This window comes from Euleptes europaea, chromosome 6 (genome assembly GCF_029931775.1).
Source record: "Euleptes europaea isolate rEulEur1 chromosome 6, rEulEur1.hap1, whole genome shotgun sequence".
Classification (NCBI taxonomy): Eukaryota; Metazoa; Chordata; class Lepidosauria; order Squamata; family Sphaerodactylidae; genus Euleptes; species Euleptes europaea.
In genome coordinates, this window is record NC_079317.1 from 52,227,803 (window position 1) to 52,247,148 (window position 19,346).

At 41.8% G+C, this 19,346-nt stretch overlaps 1 protein-coding gene across 1 annotated transcript in view; it reads right to left on the bottom strand.

The window, feature by feature from the left end:
• Positions 1 to 19,346, bottom strand: part of LOC130479490 (cytosolic phospholipase A2 epsilon-like) — a 62,139-nt gene that overhangs the window by 16,975 nt on the left and 25,818 nt on the right. The window contains exons 5-13 of the mRNA XM_056851889.1: positions 18,981 to 19,021; positions 18,326 to 18,384; positions 11,792 to 11,851; positions 9,385 to 9,554; positions 9,200 to 9,286; positions 6,012 to 6,049; positions 4,193 to 4,340; positions 2,156 to 2,292; positions 1,240 to 1,462 (exon numbers count right to left, since the gene is read on the bottom strand). Of these exons, the coding sequence (XP_056707867.1) occupies positions 1,240 to 1,462; positions 2,156 to 2,292; positions 4,193 to 4,340; positions 6,012 to 6,049; positions 9,200 to 9,286; positions 9,385 to 9,554; positions 11,792 to 11,851; positions 18,326 to 18,384; positions 18,981 to 19,021 (963 nt within the window). The remainder of the gene's footprint in view (positions 1 to 1,239; positions 1,463 to 2,155; positions 2,293 to 4,192; positions 4,341 to 6,011; positions 6,050 to 9,199; positions 9,287 to 9,384; positions 9,555 to 11,791; positions 11,852 to 18,325; positions 18,385 to 18,980; positions 19,022 to 19,346) is intronic.

Consider the following 19,346-nt stretch of genomic DNA (forward strand, 5'->3'; position numbering starts at 1 on the left):
GGGACCCACAAGGACTTGCAGGGGCATCTCATTTTCCCCTAGGTTATATGCCAATAAAAGTGTAGGGTGGCTGCTGTTGAACCATAGTGAGCAACCTGGCTTGTGAGTCATGCCACATGGTATCAAGTCGCCTGAAGGATGCTGATATGCCCGGCCTCAGTGAGTCCTCCCTCATAGGTCAAAACATCTCTGGAAAGAGCCCTACCCCTCTCCCTGCTTTTTATGGACAGAAATAAATGCTTAAAACCTGGCAATATTGTGTGGTTTTCGAGCAGTGGTCACTGAGGGCATACATCTCTTAGAGCTATAGGCGCTGCTTCTATTATTTAGTGGCATTAACCCCCAATGTATTTTAATGTCAGATGCAGATTCCGGGATGTGTGTACTCTCTACATTTGTACTGTATACAAACACCTGGTCCCAGCCCACTTCAATGAAGTGAAAATCCAGAGGTTACAAACTGCACCCATGATCACCAACAAAACGGGGCCAATTTAAATCATTCTCTGCTATGTACCAACCCCTTTGCAAATTCTCTCATTTGTTCTCCTTTTCTTGAGAAGTATAAGAAGATATTGCCAGTAAAAGCAAGTGATAAATCCCCTCCTGTTTGCCAGTATTTCTAGCTTTATTCCCAGGATTGTATGGCCCATGTGGAATAATTGTGTGGCCCATGTGGAATAATAATTAACATTATCAGTGTTTCAAGGGGTCAGTGTGCCTATGAGTGCACACTGGCTTAGTGTGTGTGTGTGGGAGGGGGGGTCCAATGTGGCCTTGGAGGAAGAGGGAAGGGGATTGGCAAGGCAACCTGGAACCTTCTGCTGTCTTTGGCACTCTGACTGTAAGCTTAGGAACAAGTAACCAATGCTTCTTCATCAGTCTGCTCCCTACCTCTTTATAGCAGATGGCAAGCCCTTAAAAGGCCAGGCTATTGCTGCCTCCCCCTGTGAAGTCAACAATTCTTCCCACCTTCAGCAACTGCTCCCATTTGGGGCTGTGGGGGCCTCTGCCCCTAATACTGTCCTTACTTTTAAATGGGATGTTATTTGTGTGTTCTATTGGCTGTTTCGATAGGTGTTTTAATGTTACATTGTTCCTTTTTATCAATTGTTTTGAATTGCTCTGTTTTGTTACATATCTTGGATCTTGGTTTCCTTAGAGAAGGGGCAGGAATATAAATATTTCAATTAAATAAATACCTGCAGTTCTTTGGAATAAAAAGATTTGATACTGTACCTCATCGTTTAACAAATATTCAATCATGAGTCCCCAGAGATCTATAAAACATGTTTTGTATCCTTCTTGTTTCCGTTGATCCAACTGCTGATGGTAATATTTTATACGATCGATGGAAAAAATACCCATCTTGCTCTTGGTTACATGCTTCTTTGCCTCACATATGAGCTCATCCAGATTCCTATGGGACCAGTAAGCATTTTTGTACATGTGTGCCATGGCCCTGAAGAAGCACAATATATTAATGAAAAAAGAATAAGCATAAAAACAAAAATACAAAATACCCCATAACAACAGTCCTGCCATTTTGAATTCAAAAGAACAAAAGATGCAAGCGGGCCTTCAAGCTTTCCCCCACATGTTTCCTTAGAGGCGATCCCAAAGGGGGCTCATGCGTACAAAAGGCAAAGCATCAAAATACTTTATATATCCACCTTTCTTTACCCTATGAAGCAGCTGTCTCATACAAATTACCAACAGGCTTGTGGTCATCTTGTATGTGTAGCATGAACATGTACAGGGAGCAAGGGTAGACAATCTTTCCCTTTGATCGCCAACAGTATTTTTTAGAAATCTTTCTGATAAATATGATTTTACAGCTCAGGACGGTTTCACGAGTTAAAGGGCAGCAAACGTGCATCTTAACTTACTAGCATGTACATGTGTACAGCACATAACTGGAAACACGCAAGGCCACCATTTAAGACATGTAAATTATTGTGAGTGTACCTTGAAAAAAATGGAAAGTGTGAAGCATCTCTCACTGAGGAGCTCAAACCACTGAAAGGTGTTTGCAGGTTTCAACTTTATAGGAGTAATAGATGAAATGTTCTTTATCATTAAAGAGATATTATCAGCACACTGCTGCCCCCAGCAATAGTATCTTTACTGAAAATCCACATTAAGCGCCACTTACCAGCATGTGCCAGACAAACCAGATATATATGTAACGCAGTCAAGTAGATTTAATTTTTGAAGACCCCTACAACTTCCAAATGTTGTTGTGAATGATCTTGTCCCACCTCCTGTTGTCATGATTGCCACCACAGGAACCTGTATAACACATCAGTATAAGAAATTGCACAATATTGTCATAGACCAGGGGTGGGGAACGTCAGGCCCGGGGGCCATTTAAGGCCCACAGAATCATTTAGTCTGGCCCTTCATCGGTCCTGGCAGATCTCTAGCTCAGAAGGATCTAAGAATGGCGATCCGCCCCCTCCCGCGGACAGGAATAGCCTCTATTCAAGGCGGATGTGTGTTTGTTTTGCTGAGAAAAGGAACTCCCCCCCCCTTGCAGCATTAGCTATGGAGCTGCTGGGACCGCCCAAGAAACCGTGTTAACCCTTTCCCACCTGGGCCGTGGAGAAACGTATTCCCTCTGTACAAGAGGGCTGGGGGCGGAAGTGGCGACAATGGAGGGGTTAAAGGGGGCAGGGCCAGAATGCGCAGGGGGGGAGAGTTCTTAGCCAGTGTGCCCTCATTTCATCCCTGCAGGTGGAGGTAGCAGGAGCCGGCTGTAGAATCCGGCCCCAACCATGTGGACCAGGAGGAACTTCGGCGTGTGGCTGGACGGCTATGCCCGGTTGGTGCAACAGACCATCCTGTGCCACCAGGTGGGCGAGTGCACCACCGGTTGGATACCTGCCTGCTTGCACACATGGGGGGGTCATCTGGGGTAGCTGCCTGCTTGAAGCTTGGTCGGCTAATTTTTAAGTTGCTAATTTTGTATGGCCCGCGAATGATGTTATAAATATCCCAATGGCCTTTGGCAGAAAAAAGGTTCCCCACCCATGTCATAGACCAATATTCTCACAGTGGTGAATACTATGTTGAAACAATTGAATTGAAACAATAAATACATATGTTAAATAAATAAATATGTTAAATTGAAACAATAAATAAATATGTTGCATGACTGGCGCAGTGTGCATGTGTATCCCCCACACACACACACACATTGAGCCTATGGGGGTCTGGACGTCCTCAGAGGGAGTCTGCAATGAAGAAGAGGAAGAAGAAGAGTTCATTTTTATATGCTGACTTTCTCTACCACTTAAGGAAGAATCAAACTGGCTTACAATCACCTTCCCTTCCCCTCCCCGCAACAGACACCCTGTGAGGTAGGTGAGGTTGAGAGAGTGTGACTAGCCCAAAGTCACCCAGCTGGCTTCATGTGTAGGAGCGGAGAAACAAATCTAGTTCACCAGATTAGCCTCTGCCGCTCATGTGGAGGAATGGGGAATCAAACCCAGTTCTCCAGATCAGACTCTACCTCTCTTAACCACTACACCACGCTGGCTCCTTTTCTCAAACAAAGAAAAGGTATTGGTTCTTGTAGGTTATCCGGGCTGTGTAACCGTGGTCTTGGAATTTTCTTTCCTGACGTTTCGCCAGCAGCTGTGGCAGGCATCTTCAGAGTAGTAACACTGAAGGACAGTGTCTCTCAGTGTCAAGTGTGTAGGAAGAGTCAGAGAGGGGTTGGGTTTGAGCTGAGTACTGTCCTGCAGACGTAATGTGCTAATCATTGTCCTGTAAGTATCAAGATAATGTACTAATGAGAGTGTGGTATGTTAATATGGAAGCATTGTATCCTGGAATGATCTGGTAATGTGTGAAATCCAAAGCTAATCTGCATGGCTATTGTTGACTGTAGCCTTTGTTAGTCTGGAGGTTTTTCAGGGCAGGAAGCCAAGCCTTATTCATTCTTAAACTCTCTTCTTTTCTGTTAAAGTTGTGCTGATGTTTATGAATTTCAATGGCTTCTCTGTGCAATCTGTCAAAATAGTTGGTAGAATTGTCCAGTCTTTCAGTGTCTTGGAATAAGACCCTGTGTCCTGTTTGTGTCAGAAAAGGTACATTCAGAGAAAGCTTTCCCATTGGAGAACTATAAAAAAGATGCCATGTCTTTTTCCTATAATAAAAAGTTAATTCACTCTGGTATGTCACATACCTCATGTTCTTTCAAATCATAATTTAGATGGAGCACTTTCTTCAGAGCTTGAGCCACGCACCTCTTTCGCTTACATAAGAAATCTTGCTCCTGTGGACACAGGTCATATCCCAAGCGCACATCTAGGTCTCCTGGGCAGGAACAATGACTTAAGGGAACACATACAAACACATATTATATGTTTTACAGAGAAGTATAGGATTATATTGTACAAAAAATTAGTAGGAAATAGAACTGAGTATGAACATTCAATATGGTGAAATAACTGGAGAATATTTATATAGTGACCGAGAAAATATTTTTAAAATCCATTGTTAAGCTGTCAGTTCAGCTAAAGTACTAAATGGGCTATGTTGGATGGTTGCCTCTAGTGAAGGGTGTTCTCCACAGTTCTGAATAGGAATGGGGCCTGATATAAAGAATTATTTTTGTGAGGTTCAAATACACAAATATTTGTAAATAGTTACTTTCATGCCATGGAATTATGCCATGTTCCAAACTGTGGCCCTATGATATCATTAGGAGCACAAGGTGGCATCCAATTTTCTCCCCCCCTCCTGCTATGACCTCTCCCAAACACACACATACACTCATCTTCCCTTCCTTTTTGCAAATGTACCTGCAAGTGATGGGGAAAGAACATGCAACAGGTACCATAAAAGGGCCTCTGTTAGGCCTTGATGTCGCTGCAGTCATGCCCATTCAGACAACTAGGTGAAGTTGTGATCCAGGCAGATGATGTCACTGTCACTTAGTTGTTGTTGTTTTTTTATAATTTTTTATTATTTTTGTTAAACATAAAACATATAACATAACATAAAACTTAACATAAAACATAAAAAACATTATAAAATACAACAAATATAACAATAGAGCACATATATTCCAGTTCTACATCTACTATTATAATATTATGCCTTAACCAGTGCCCTGAACCTTCCATCCACCTTATTCGTGTAACCCACCACCAGTTGACTTCCGGAGAAGTAGTCTGGCAGTATTTAAACTTATACTATTTTTATCTATATAAAATATGTTAACTATAATTCATTAACTATTCTACTAAAATTCATTTTTGCCAGTTCATCCCAGAATGCGATGGCCTTTGACCAAGTTATTTTATACTGTTCCATATCTTTACCATGTAAAGAATCTGTTAATTTGGCCATCTGCATTTACATCCACAGTTTCTCTCTCCAGTCCTTTATTAATGGTTTATTTACTTGTTTACATTTCTTTGCAATTGTAATTCTTGCTGCTGCAAAACTATATTGACATACCACTCTATCAGATTTATCCATATTCTTTTTTGGAATTCCCAGTAAACAAAATGCGGGATCTTTTTTAATCTCTGTATTTAACAACTTATTAGTTTTCAATATAATTAACCTCCAAAATTTTCTAATTTTCTTACAATACCACCAGGCATGCATAAATGTACCCTTTTGAGCTCCACACTTCCAACACAAATCACTTTCATCCTTCTTCATTTTACTCAACAATATCGGGGTTGTTTTTTTTAAAATAAATACTAAAATTATCCTATATGGTGATCTATTTCTGCCTTTCAGAACAAGAAGGAAGTATATAAATTATAATGTAAGTAATTGGTCAAATCCTATGGTAAACGATGATGTGATGTATAAAAGCCGTAGCCAAAAATTCACCGGGATTCACAAAACAACGAGGCTGATCCAGTATTGATAAGGGGGTTGGACTGTATGGCCTGTATGGCCCCTTTCAACTCTATGATTCCATGAGAGCTAGTGACATTGTCACTAAGAAAACAACAAAGAGGTGGAATATTCAAGGCTCTTACCAGTCATTCACTGTCACGTGCAAATTGTACTTTTTTTTCTAAAAAAAATAGGAAGTAAATATCATACAAGGCAATCAGAAAGTAACATATTTTCATTAATTCAAATACGGAGGGGGTGCTTCCTGATTTCTAAATACCCTCCTCTTTACGTTGAACCCAGGAAACTAATTATATATGACATCTCCATCCTACACACTTATTTAGAACTATGTCCCAACAGGATGTACTTTCCAGTTTAGGCTGATTTGCAAATCTGTTAATGCTGAATGACTCACTAGCTGTACAGTTGAGGTGTAAGTATAGAAATATGAAGGAACAATGGAGTCAAGAAGATGGAATGGAAAATTAAATTTTATCCATTCAATTTTTCTGAGGCTTAATATATACATCACAGATACCACAGAGGTTACTTTATATTGCTACACACAGTACCTGTGCTAAGCCAAACATCTTGAATAACATCCATATTTAGCAGTAATGTTGCTGGCCTAGTGCTTATGAGGAGCAGGGCAGAGCCTGCCCGCCATCTCCCAAAACTAGACACCCCGCAATGGCCGAGCCTCTCTGCAACCGCTCCCAGGCAGGGCCGGTGCCAGTCTTTTTTGCGTCTTAGGCAAGACTAACTACTTGTGCCCCCCAATTGCTAACCAATTTTCAAAAACAGATGTCTTGTAGAAAAAAGTAAAAGCCTGATGCATTCCTACAAAACTTTTTATAAGACATTATAATTAATTATATTCCATAGCAGTGTTCTGGTACTTAACTTAAAATAAAAAATATAAATTGTCAGTTGCATTTTTTTCAAGAAACTAATCTGTTTAAAACTGTGCCCATCAGGCCAGTTCTGCACCCCTCTGATGCCTGCGCCCTAGTTTGCCTAATGGTAGCACCAGCCCAGCTCCCGGGACCCTTTTGCATTAAGGCACAGCGAAATAGCTGGATGAAAATAGCCACAACTTTATTGTTACAGCAGTAAACATTGGCATGGTATTGGGGCATGATCCTTAACATCAGCTCACCCGGTGCAGGCCAGTGTGGCAGACCTCCCAGCCAGCTTGCTGGGAGCATAATGAGATGGCAGTACCTGGAATCCATGTGGACAGAAGCCAGCTGTGTGGTTCCCTGCCACTTAGAAGGAGGACAAGCCTCTAGCCCCCAAGCTGAGCAAGTCCCTCGACAGCCCCTGAGTTGGGCTTGTCTCTGGCAGCCCCCTGAGGTGGGCTTTCTCCAATACATATCTAGGCCTCCCCCAAAATCCCTTATTGGGATCACAGAATGGGGGAGGCACTATAGTGGGTCATAGCATGGAACCTACCTTTTTCTTCTATATAATACAATATCTGTAGAATGGCATTTTGAGAATAATTACCGGCACAACTCTACTATTTTAACAGCATAAAATGCACTATATCCTGATCTAGCTAAAATGCTACTAACTGATAGCATTCAGTATTTTCCATTTTCATAGTCCAATGCAAATATTCCTCTCAAAGAGTCAAAAGCTCTTTGTAGATATGAATGAAAAAGAAGAAGCAAACTTCAAAATATATATCCTGTAGCTCTCCTAGAATACTGTAATAGCCTTATAAATAGTAATTTGTAACAACCTCAGTGATATAGCTTGGGTTCCATCTCTGGCTTGGAGGTTTGGAGGGAGAGATTTAGAGAGGGCAGAGTTCAGGGAGAGAGCTCAGCAGGGATGTCACATCCTGTAATGTGGCATCCATTTCAAAGCTCGGCTCCTCCAACTCTCCCCTTCCTATGAGGTCGCCTCCTCCCACCAAAATGCAAACCTAAAATTGGAATTTCCTATCTCCAATCACTTCTCCCCACCCTTTCCCTCACTTTAAAGCACATGCAGTCTTTTGTCTGTCTGTGTTCCGTCATTTGTGCTAGTTTAACTGGCTACTATTCAATTAAGTTCCATTCATCCTAAAAAAAAAAAAAAACCTCTCTAGGTTTTCCTCAGTGTTAAGCAGAAAAATCCATTTCGAAGGCCCAAAGGAGGATGTCACCCAACAACAGTCCCATCTCGCTCAACAGCCAACTGGCCTCTGGGTGACAATAATTTTCTCCTGTTCTCTATAGTTTATCATAGGGGAAACTGAAGTCCTAGAGTATCTACCTTCTGTAGCCACTGTAGGATTTCTGTTTCTCCTAGACCAGGGGTGTCAAACATAAGGCCCGAGGGCCGGATTCGGCCCCTTGAGAGCTCTTATCCGGCCCGCAATCCAGCTGAAACAGCCACTACCACCCTTCTCGATCTGGGCTGGCGAGGCATGGCCCGGCCTGACCCAGTGACATTTATGTCTTATCCAGCCCTCGTAACAATTGAGTTTGACACCCCTTTCCTAGACTCTATTGTATATTGTAGAGTCCATCCCCTGAAGCTGTTATTTCCTCCAGCAGTAGTGATCTTTGTAGTCTTGCGATCAGTTTATCATTCCAGGAGAACTCCTGGACCCACCTTGAAGTTGGTAACAAGAGCTCACAAGTTTATGATCCAAAACATAAAACTTTAGAATGAGACTTCCATCTAATCATGGATTTGGGCATGACCTTAACTGGTACTCCATTTCAGAATCAGCTTCTGGCCAGTACAAGGGGCAATAAACAACCTATTGCGGCCAATTTCTTGAGTCCAGGATGCTGTATATTTTTATTACTTGAGAACCATTTCATACACAGTTCCTAAGAGATGCCTTAGGTCCTTCTCACAGAAGGGCCTGAGATTAACAGTGGGTGAGTAGAAGTTAATCGTTCATGCTTGATAAAAAAAGGTTTTTGTTATAGAAGGAAAAAGTAGCTTTCCCAGTACCGAACCATTACAGTGATAGCTAGATCATTCAGGCTTTCAGGGATCACAGGCACCAGTTGGCCATCTTGGACCTCCACATGGAACTATAGTTACAGTTATATGATCCTTTTGTGCTCCATCTTTTATTACTGATTTAATGTTTACAACATAGTATATTATTGTAACACATGCAGCCCTTACCAGCATGCCTACATGAAAATGGATTTCATTTTTGCAGTTCAAAAAAACCACACTTGGCATTCTTGGGAGCAGGAAAAAAAAGGCTCTGCTTCCACTACAAAAGCATGCTCAGCCTGACACAAATGAATCTGTCTCTTGGCCACTGGGTGACAGCAAACACATACTGAAGCTAGGTAATCGCGGCTCTCACCTCCACTATTGGCACTCTCTCTCCCTTTGGCAGTGAATTCAGCATCACACTTGGAACACCTGGTTGAGTTTTATAAGAACAAGTACACTAAGGAGAAGAAAGAATTCCAGTTAAAAGGATTGCCTGGTTTCACAATAAAGGTTAGGCTGTATTAGTTTTATGATTATTAAAGTCAGTTAACATACAGGATTGAAACGTGGTTTCTTCTTTGGCAGGATAACATCCAAGGATGGCTCGTTGTATTTGATGTAATGGAATTTAGTGGGACATGGGGGCATGATGATGGCATCAGAGCCCAGCTTAAAACAGTGACTGCCTTCACAGGATCCTTTTACTGTAAGTGCAAGGTCTCTCTCTAAGGACAGAAATCAAAACATAGACAGAAACGTAACCATTTGTATATGTGTGCCCATAAAAAATACATTATTTTAAAATCTTAGTTTTCATTACAGGAAATATTGTGCTCCAAATCACTTGGTAAATCATGATAAACGTTACCCTCGGGGGGGGGGGGTAATTTCCCAGCCACATATTAACTACCCATGAACCAAATCAGAACAGATTTCAAAGAGCTTCTAACTGCAGAGCAGCCATAATGATGCCTAGCATTACTACGTAGGAAAGCAAATTCTGTAGGGGAAGGAAGACATCACATGGGTATTTAAGGGCACATGCATGCTCTATTTAAACAAACACAAAATCTTAAATACTACTGGGTTTTTTATAGAATTTTTATTGACAAGAAAATTTTTAACAATAAAGATATTACAAGAAAAGTAAAAAAGAAAAAAATCTTAAACAAAATTCAAACAAGTTAACAAAAAAAGGAAAAATAATATAGAATTGAAAGTGCAAGTCCCCTTCTCTCCCTCTTTTCAAGTGCCCCCCCCCCCCGTTGTGACTTCCGGAAAAGTACCCCTAAGCTTTATATAATCCATTATTTATTATGTTTCCCTTTACTACAATATTTTATTTACAACTCTTTCACAATCTTCGTAAAATCAATCTTTGCCGTGTTAGCCCAATGTACAAAGGCCTTATTCCAGTCCCTTTTAAACTCTTCTACATCATTTCCATATAGACTATTAGTTAATTTGGCCATTTGTACAAAATAAAATATTTTATCTCTCCAATCCTTTAAAAGAAGCCTTGTTTCTCCCTTCCAGGTTTTAGCTATTATTATTCTTGCAGACGAAAAACTATAATGGCAAATTATCTTGTCTCCCTTCTCCTTTCCTTTTGGTAACAGGCCTATTAGGCAGGGTTCCGGTTCCAGTTTTGTGTTTCCGTTAATCAAATTGTTAGTTTCTCTTATAACCTTTTTCCAAATTTTAAAAACTAATTTACAGGTCCACCAAGCATGGAAAAATGTGCCTTTCTGTTCTTTACATCTCCAACATTTATCAGAAATAGATTTGTCAATTTTGGCCAATATCTCTGGGGTTATATACCATCTATAAAACATCTTGTACATGTTCCCTCTTATACTACTAGCAATTGTAAATTTAAATTCTTTTTTCCAAAGTCTTTCCCAATTTTCCAGATGAATATTATGTCCTATATCTGTTGCCCATGGAATCATGACCTCTTTAACTCTCTCTTGTTCTGTTGTGATCTCTCTCTTGTTCTTTTGTTCTGTAACTACCATTGTGAAGGCTGTCTTGAGACATGAATGTTCTGGGGTAGGCTGATAGGCTTCAAATACTTTAAAGTTTGTCAGATTCCTTAAAGTGCAGGAAAGGTTGTTAAAGGCAAGAAAAATCCGATAAACTGAATGACTTTGATTCCTGCCTGGGATACCATAAGTATCCTGATCAGCTTGGCAATGGCTTTATTCATGTCACTGATTCATGTCTTTCAGCCTTAGTAATTCTCCATCATCTCTGAATGGTAATGATATAATGATCTGATTGGCTCACAACCACATTAAATTTGCAGGATAATGTCTAGTAACAATAAGATAATGACAAGATTAATAACATAATGACAGGAAAGTGCTCCAGGAAGTAACAATAACTTCCGGTGCTTTAAGGGCACAACCAATTGCCATTATTAAGTGCTTTCAAATTTTGCTTGGTTGTTGCCCAGTTCCTAGGCCTGTTTTACTTCAAAGTTAGTTCAGTGAAGTCAATGGGATTTGCTTCTTCATAAACATCTAATATGAAATAATTAGACGGTATCATAGCTCAATAGCATGTGTTTTCATGGGAAGCGTGGGCTCGGGACTCACTTTGCTGGCCTGCATGGGGAGTGGCTGGAGAAGGTGCTGGGCAGGGACAAGGTGAATCAGGCCAACCTGGGCAGCATGGTAGTGTACCTGGCTCCCCTGGGTCTGGCAGGGCACTCCCCCCAGTGGTGGCAGCCATCTGGGGAACCTGCTGTGGCTGCATAGGCTCCCCTGCAGGAACCTTCCTGCCGGGCCATTTGCCTCTCTGTACTGGCTCCTATTCAAAGGGGCCAATTGGGGGCAGCCTGGTGGGGCGGGGCCTAGCCGGCAGACTTCACTTGGATCCGCCAGCCGGATATATATTTGGCCCTTGCTCGGCTCCCTGCTTTGGGACCTCACTCGCCTCCCCACTCATTCATCCTCACCAGCTGCTCTCCAATTGAGCGCTTGGTCAGCAGTTACATCTGTTTTTCTTCCTGCAGTATCTGATGAAAGATTGTAACCATGAAAGCTAGAATTACATGTTAAGATTCTCTATTGGTTTTGCCACAACAGACTAGCATGGCCACCCCTGTAGAATTTGTCCTATCTAGGTACTCAGTTTGTGCAAAGATCTCACTAGGGCTTAGCCTAAGAGTTTGTTCTGCGCATGGGCTGAGTTCTGGAAGAAGAGGGATCACTAGTGTTGCCAACCTCCAGGTAATAGCAGAAGATTAGAGTCCACTGCTCTTAACCACTATACCACGCTGGCATGAAATAAAGGCATACTAGGTTGGTTGATGGGCTTAGGAACAACTCCCGATAGGAAAAGAAATTCCTCAGCTTGCATACAGAGCTTTCTAAAATAAAAATCACTTGTAAAATACGGTGCCAACAGCATCAGTTAGTCAGAACTGAAGCCAACAGCATCAGTTAGTCCCATTATTTGCTCTGCTCTGCCTTGCCCATATGCCCCTAATGGCTGCAGTGCAGAACTTCACTAAAAGCAAAGCAAAGCAAAACAAAACAAAAACTCCCTGTAATGCATTTGTGATTATAGCTTCACTGAGACCTCAAGCTGACTTGGTCCCTGGGAATTTTATATCCCACCCCCTTGGCAGCCTTGTGGGCCCCAGCTTTCTTTCACAGGTGTTCTGCTCACTTTAGTTTTTCATCTCTCCCCCTCCACCCCCAGCAGTTGTTCTAGGCCTCTTAAAAGTGCCTCACTGGCTGAAATGTAATACTACATCCATTTTGAAATCTGTAGCATGGGGCACTTGGGACATGTATAGGGTTGCCAGGTCCTCCCTCTCCATCACTGCCAAGTTTACTCCCAGAAGCGCTACATTGCAACAGGACGCTTTACCATTCAAACCCTGGGGGTTTGAGTGGTAAAGTGTTCTGTCGTGATGCGGCGCTTCCAGGACTAAGCCCAGCAGTGATGTAAGCACATTGCACGCTGTCACCACCCTGAGCAGCCTACTGGATTGGCAGACAATTGTCCACCGGTTCCAGCAACCTGGCAACCCTAGACATGGAGCATGGCATTTTGAGACCTGTAAATGGGGAAACGAGAAACTCATGGTCCACTTGGCTTGTGATGTTGCAACTGCATTCACTCTGTACAGAAGATCCCCCCTTTCTGTTGTACTTAGACAGATGTGGTACTGAGTGGTTTCCTGCCAGGAGACAGATTCCAAACACAGTCTATTAGTTTCTTGCCCCTATCAAGCTTTCTGACAATACATTTCCTGTTTTTGCCAGGGAAGCCATTGAGGGGGAGTAGTTTGTATGCACTGAGCCATTTGAACGTTATGATAAAAAAATTGAAGTCTGGTTTATCTTGTATGGTTCCTATAAGAGGTTTAAAATGCCCCACCCCCACTGCATCACAAAGCATCTCTAGTTGTATGGAGGTGGCATAATTGCTGCTTCCCATTATCTACTCCCACCTCACAGCTGTGCTCAGTGGGAGGTGGAGAATGTAGCCTAGGGCACTGTGGGCATGGTACTTCTGTCTTGTCCCGGGACTCTGCTTTCTCTTCCTCCATTCACTAATCACCTGTGTGTGTGTAAAGTGCTGTCATATGGCAACCCCAGCAAGGGGCTTTCAAGGCAAGTGAGAAGCAGAGGTGGTTTGCCATTGCCTTTCTCAGCAGAGCCTTTCTTGGTGGTCTCCATTCAAAGTACTGACCCTGCTTAGCTTCTGACCTATGTTGAGTTCTCACCTAACCAGAGTTAATGCCACCAAAATTCTTGCCTTTGCTGATCCATCTGAGCCGGTGGCAAACGATGCTTCATCTCCTGACCCACACAATGTGGAACTGACCTATAAATTGTTGCATGGAATTGAACTAGTGGATAAGGAAGGAATTCAAATACAACTTTTTGCATGTGCTTTACAAGAATGGACAAAGTTTTTCGCTGGATCACCACAAACCAGTAACAAGCTTCATACTGACTCTGACTTGCTCCCATTGGTACAGAAGGACAGGAGAAACCCCAACTCTGACTCCATTCTCACAGGGGCTGAACATTTCTTTCCTCATTACTTTTCAGCCCCTTTCTTAGATATTAATTTCTTCGTAGTAAATGTGACCTGCCTCATATAATCATCTTTTCTGTGTCTCTGAACTCTAATACTATGACTCCATAACCTTATTACTATCATCCCAAGTTTTCAAAAACAAGCAGATCAGAAGCAGAAATTGAAAACAACAATGCCCAGAAATTGAAAACAACAACGGACACATGCCCTTTTCAGACATTATTCCCATGCATACTGGGAGCTCAACAATTTTTTGTATATCATCCCAAAATGCATAGATTGTCTGATTAGGCCGGGTGACCCCGATATTTTGCATATGCATACAGCTTTGGTACATGTGAACCGACCACTGGATTTTCCAGGGTTCTGATTCTCTCTCACCAAAGCTGTATGCACATGCAAAGTACATGCATCACTCCTGTTCAGACAACATAGCAACTGTATGTCAAGAGCACTGTGGCTAGTGCACGCTCCTGATATTTTTAGCTCCTGGGCTCCTGGTATGCTTGGATGTAGTGTCTGAATAGGCCTACAAACTATTGTTAAAGTAACTCTACTACTTTTCTGTTATTGAAGTGAAATATAAACTTACTGGAGCTACAGGAAACCTTCAGGAGATATTCAGTTGTTAAATTTTCAAGTACAAGTTTCAGCAAGTACAATGTTGGTCATCAGTTCTTTAATAGTCATGCTAAAAATGAAACTAAAGCCAAACTCAAGACACTGCTGGTGTTCCCCAATTCTTGTTCTGATGCTGACACAATGGTCCTTTAACAACTAGCTTGTGTGCATGAAACTATCCTCTTCTTATACCTTCAATTCTTCATGTATTATTTGAGTTTTCACACATGCAAAAATTTACTGGGAGGGCTTGAGTGATTTAATTTCAAAGTCTTTGGTTATATAGTAAAATTCCAAAAGGATTCCAAAATTACAGTCAGATGTCTACCTCATACTTGGAACCATTTCTTTGGATGTATTGATCTACAACACCTCTGCTACACTGACAAGTGATTTGCATACCCTATCCTAAATATTTATTTGTTGTTAAAGCAATCTTTAGTTTAGAGTTTTTAATTCTGTATGTTCTGTAGCCAATGTACTTAACAATACAAACCATATACTTTATCCCAGCTGTTACAGGACAACTTTTTAAAGCTCCATTTTAAAAATCAGTAGAGGGCATATCTACACCATAATATCTACACCATAATATAATCATTGGAATGCAAATAGTAAAAGAATCCATAAACTAACTTGACTTGTGTTGCTTTGACAGGTTCACCTCAGCTTCCAATTTGCAAACCTCACGACACTGCAACAGATATAAGGGACAAAATTAGCAAGGATAACAAGTTTTGGCATCATTTGCCAGATTACTTTGAACATACATAATCAGGGAAATGTGTAACTGGAAGAACCAACAGCCTGCGTGTTACAGAACACTTAGATATTAATAACAGAAACCATTATGAGGACCTATCTGTCTGCCCATGTGTTTTGTTTCTAATATGTAGAACAGGGGTGTCAAACATACAGCCCACGGGCCGGATCCAACCCCCAGAGGGCTTTTCTCCGGCCCACAAGCTGAGGCAGCCAGCCCCCACTCTCCCCTCCTTTTATGGGTTTCCTGGGGCCACTGTGGCCCCGCTCGCCCAACCAGCGACCCTCCACCGTCCCATTCTGGGCTGAGCAGGGCCACTCTGGCCTTGCTGCCCCATCCAGCCACCTCCCCCCCATCAAGGGCGCAGCGAAGCCCGCGAGGCCTCACTGCCCCGTCCAGCCACCTCCCCTCGTTCTTCCCCGTGCATCTCAGGGGCAGTGAAGCCCCCACAGCCTCACCGCCCCATCCAGCCACCTCCCCCTGTGTATCCCAGGTGCAATGAGGCCCATTCAGCCTTGCTCACCCCCCCCCAGCAACTCCCTTTCCCGTTCTGGGTGCAGCAGGGCCACAATGCCCCATGAGCCCAGCCACCTACCCTCTCCATACCTCTTTTGTCTTTTTTTTCCCCTCCCTCTCTCCCCCTCTCTTTCATTCTCTTTTTATCTCTCTATTTCTTTCTTTCTTTCTCTCTCTCTCTCTCTCTCTCTCTCTCTCTCTCTCTCTCTCTCTCTCTCTCTCTCTCTCTCATCTGTTTCATTCCTTCTGTCTATTTCTCTTTCTCCTCCTCTCTTTCTCTCATTCTTTCTTTCTCCCTGTCTTTCTGGACTGAGGGAGGACTGCAGGCTTGCCAGCCAAGGCAAACCCCCCCCCCCCCGTCCAGCTCTGGGCTGTCGAGCCCACTGCGAGCTCGCCAGCCAAGGCAGCTGCCACCACCCCGTCCAGATCTAAGCCCCCCAACCAAGGCAGCCCCCCCCAGTTTAAAATGTAAAAAAAAATAATGTAAGGGACTAGGTATTTATTTATTTATTTTGTACACATGGTCGGCCCGACCAAATGATGTTTATGTTATATCAGGCCTGATGGGAGAATTTTCCCTGCTTCTCCCTTTTCTCGGTTCTTTTTATAATTGGAATTTCTCTGCCTGCTTTACTCACCAAAAGCGAGGACCAGAGAATGTGATAGGAAAGACAGACCTTTCACACACACTTTGCTCAAACATCACATTAAACATGTACCAGTAAAAACATGCAGTTTATTGTACTTACAAGAGAATATAAAGCAAAGAAGAAAACAACACTGTTTATGAAAATATATAAGACAGAACTTAACAAACCTACACACAATTGACACACCAACAAACAATTTATCAGAGCGCTCTGAGGTCGTTCAAAAGAAAAGACAGGAAAAGGCCACCACCAGTTGGGGAGCCTAGTCTCTCCTTGAGAAGGACGACGACTGGACAGCCGGGCTAGTCTTTTATAGGTTTAATCATGAGAAAGAGGGTCTCAAACGGCCCCCTCCTCCCAAATTTTTCAGGAGATGATTTTCACAAATCATGGCTATAAGTTGTTTGGAAATATCCTGTTCCATAATAAGTTTCCCATGTCCAGGTCTCTGATAAATCTTGTTCCGTCCCTCAACCAGTGTACGGAAAACAACCCCCCCCCCCAGGTAAGCAGACAATTTGTTGCTTGTTCAAATGACCTTGTTATCACAAACATAGTTTATGGCATCCGATGTGTTTTGGGTGATTAACTCCAAGTAATGTAATCTCCTAGGCCCTTTAGGGTCAGGATCCTAATTGGAGCTGGGGTCAGCTAAAAGTCAGGTCTTCATATGGCTTCTACGCTACAGATTAATAAGCTACAGATTAATAAAATTGGTTCTTCTTAAGCCAAACCAATGTTTAATATAAAAGAATTCTCTCCACAAGGCCCTCCTCACAAATGAGTTCGACACCCCTGGTGTAGAACAAATTAAAAACGCATTCTCTCAGACTACAACAGGAGGCGATAGAGTGCATTCAACTCTTACAGAAAGGAATTAGAAAGTTGCATAAAAAACTGTTGCTGAAGAAAAGATGGTGCAGACTTGTGAGATACTAAAGATATAATACTATCCATATGGAATAGGCTTCCGCTTGCCTCCCTAGCTCAAACATTTTGCAAGAGGTTAAGACCTTACCACCAGTCAGAATAAATTATGGAGGAACTGTGACAGATAGCAACTATTGCAAGCAGTCCCCTTTGTAGCTGAATCCATTGGTGCTTTAAGGTCTCATAGATTTCAATGGCAGAGGGTAGGGTTGCCAACCTCCAGTTGAGACATAGACATCTCCCTGAATTACAGCTGATCTCCAGACTACAGAGATCAGTTCCTCTGGAGAAAATGGCTGCATTGGAGGGTGGACGTTTTGGCATTATACCCCACTGAAGTCCCTCCCTCCCCAAACTCTTACCTCCTCAGACTCTATTCACAATTGTTCAGGATTTTCCCAACCCAAAGTTGGCAACTCTCCCACTTGAAGTCAACAGGGACCTAGGGTCTTCAAAGTGGCTAACTATTCTTGTATTGTGTCCCATGTTCAGAAGACAAAACTCAAGTTCAAGGCAACCACATAAAGCAGATACCCTTAGGGCTGGTTAATTTGTTCATCCAATTATACAGATTTCAGACAGGGATTTCAAGTAATGATGGGCAAAACCCCTCAGCACAGCTTGATTTACACTCACTTTTTGCAATCTTGAGAGTGTTAAAAAATCTCCTCAAGTTTGGGAAGCACTTGCATAAAAGCTAGCAAAAAAAAAAAAAGTCTCTATGATTCTGCTGCACTTCACCTCACCTTCAACTGTCCCCTTTCTTCCCTTTAACCTATTCTGTGGCAGGGTAGGCACAACCTCTCCCTCCTCTTCCTCTGGGTTCAGGGAATATTAAAAAGGCACTGTAACCACAGCATTTCCATTCCCCAAGGTTCCTGTGTCCCAATACAAACTCAGTTTCCAAGATCACACAAATACTATCAGTAGTAATAAATGGCAGAAATATTACATAAAATAATAATTACCACTAGAACTCCATTTGTAATAATGCTTTCAGGAGGACCTGGCCTAAAAAGAAAAGGGAAACATGAATGTATCTATATGCCTCTGGGTTTTATACAACTGTTGTAAACTTATATTGTAATAGTGAGGACTAGAAGTGTATTATAAGGACCAGAAATGTTTCTTAGTAAAAATGGAAAGTGGAAATCTCCCTCCCCTCAATCAAAGGGTCTTTTCACATGCATCAGCAAAGGTACTCCTAGCCAATCAAATCATTGCTTCTGCTCATCTCTTTAGGAGAAAGAATGTGAGGACCAAAATTTAGTGCCCCTCAAACAACTGATCAGCATTGAGAGAACCAAATGTTTTCCCACTGAGGCACCCCTCTTTCTTAACTGTGTATAGAGGGAGGCAATTCACAAGAGTTGGTCACATATGGAAATATGTTTCAATAATAAAAGAAGATTCTGTGTTTGAAAATATTTTAAAAAATTATTTTGGGAAAGCATTTTTTCAGCTCTTTGATTAACAGGGGATTTATTGCATTCAGGAAACAAAAGACACCAACAGTCCTTTTATTTCAAGAGAAGATAGACATTATGGTTCTTTTTTCTGATTTACTGTTCTGCTAATTCTGCATCTCATAATTAGATTTTACTTACGCAGGTTCTATTACAAATCCAACATCCAGTTCTTCTTGTGTCTACCACCAAGAAGACAAAGCAAACAAACAAAAAATTGAGATGATCACATGATAATTCCTTCTCTGTGAAAAAAAATCTCTTTAAAAGTTGCTAGAGGGCACATGTTAATAAACCAGACTGGGTATAAAGATGAGTTGTTAAACAAAACTATTTGTTTTCCTACTCAACACTTCTTGTAGTTGCATCAACAATAATCACAAATAAGATAGTTTTATGGCTGACCTAAGAACAATAAAGAACAAGTAAGATGGCAGTTTTCTAGATGATCTTTTGGCCCAGTTTTCTAAATAGGAATTACTGTCATAATTATTTTATAATTTTTAC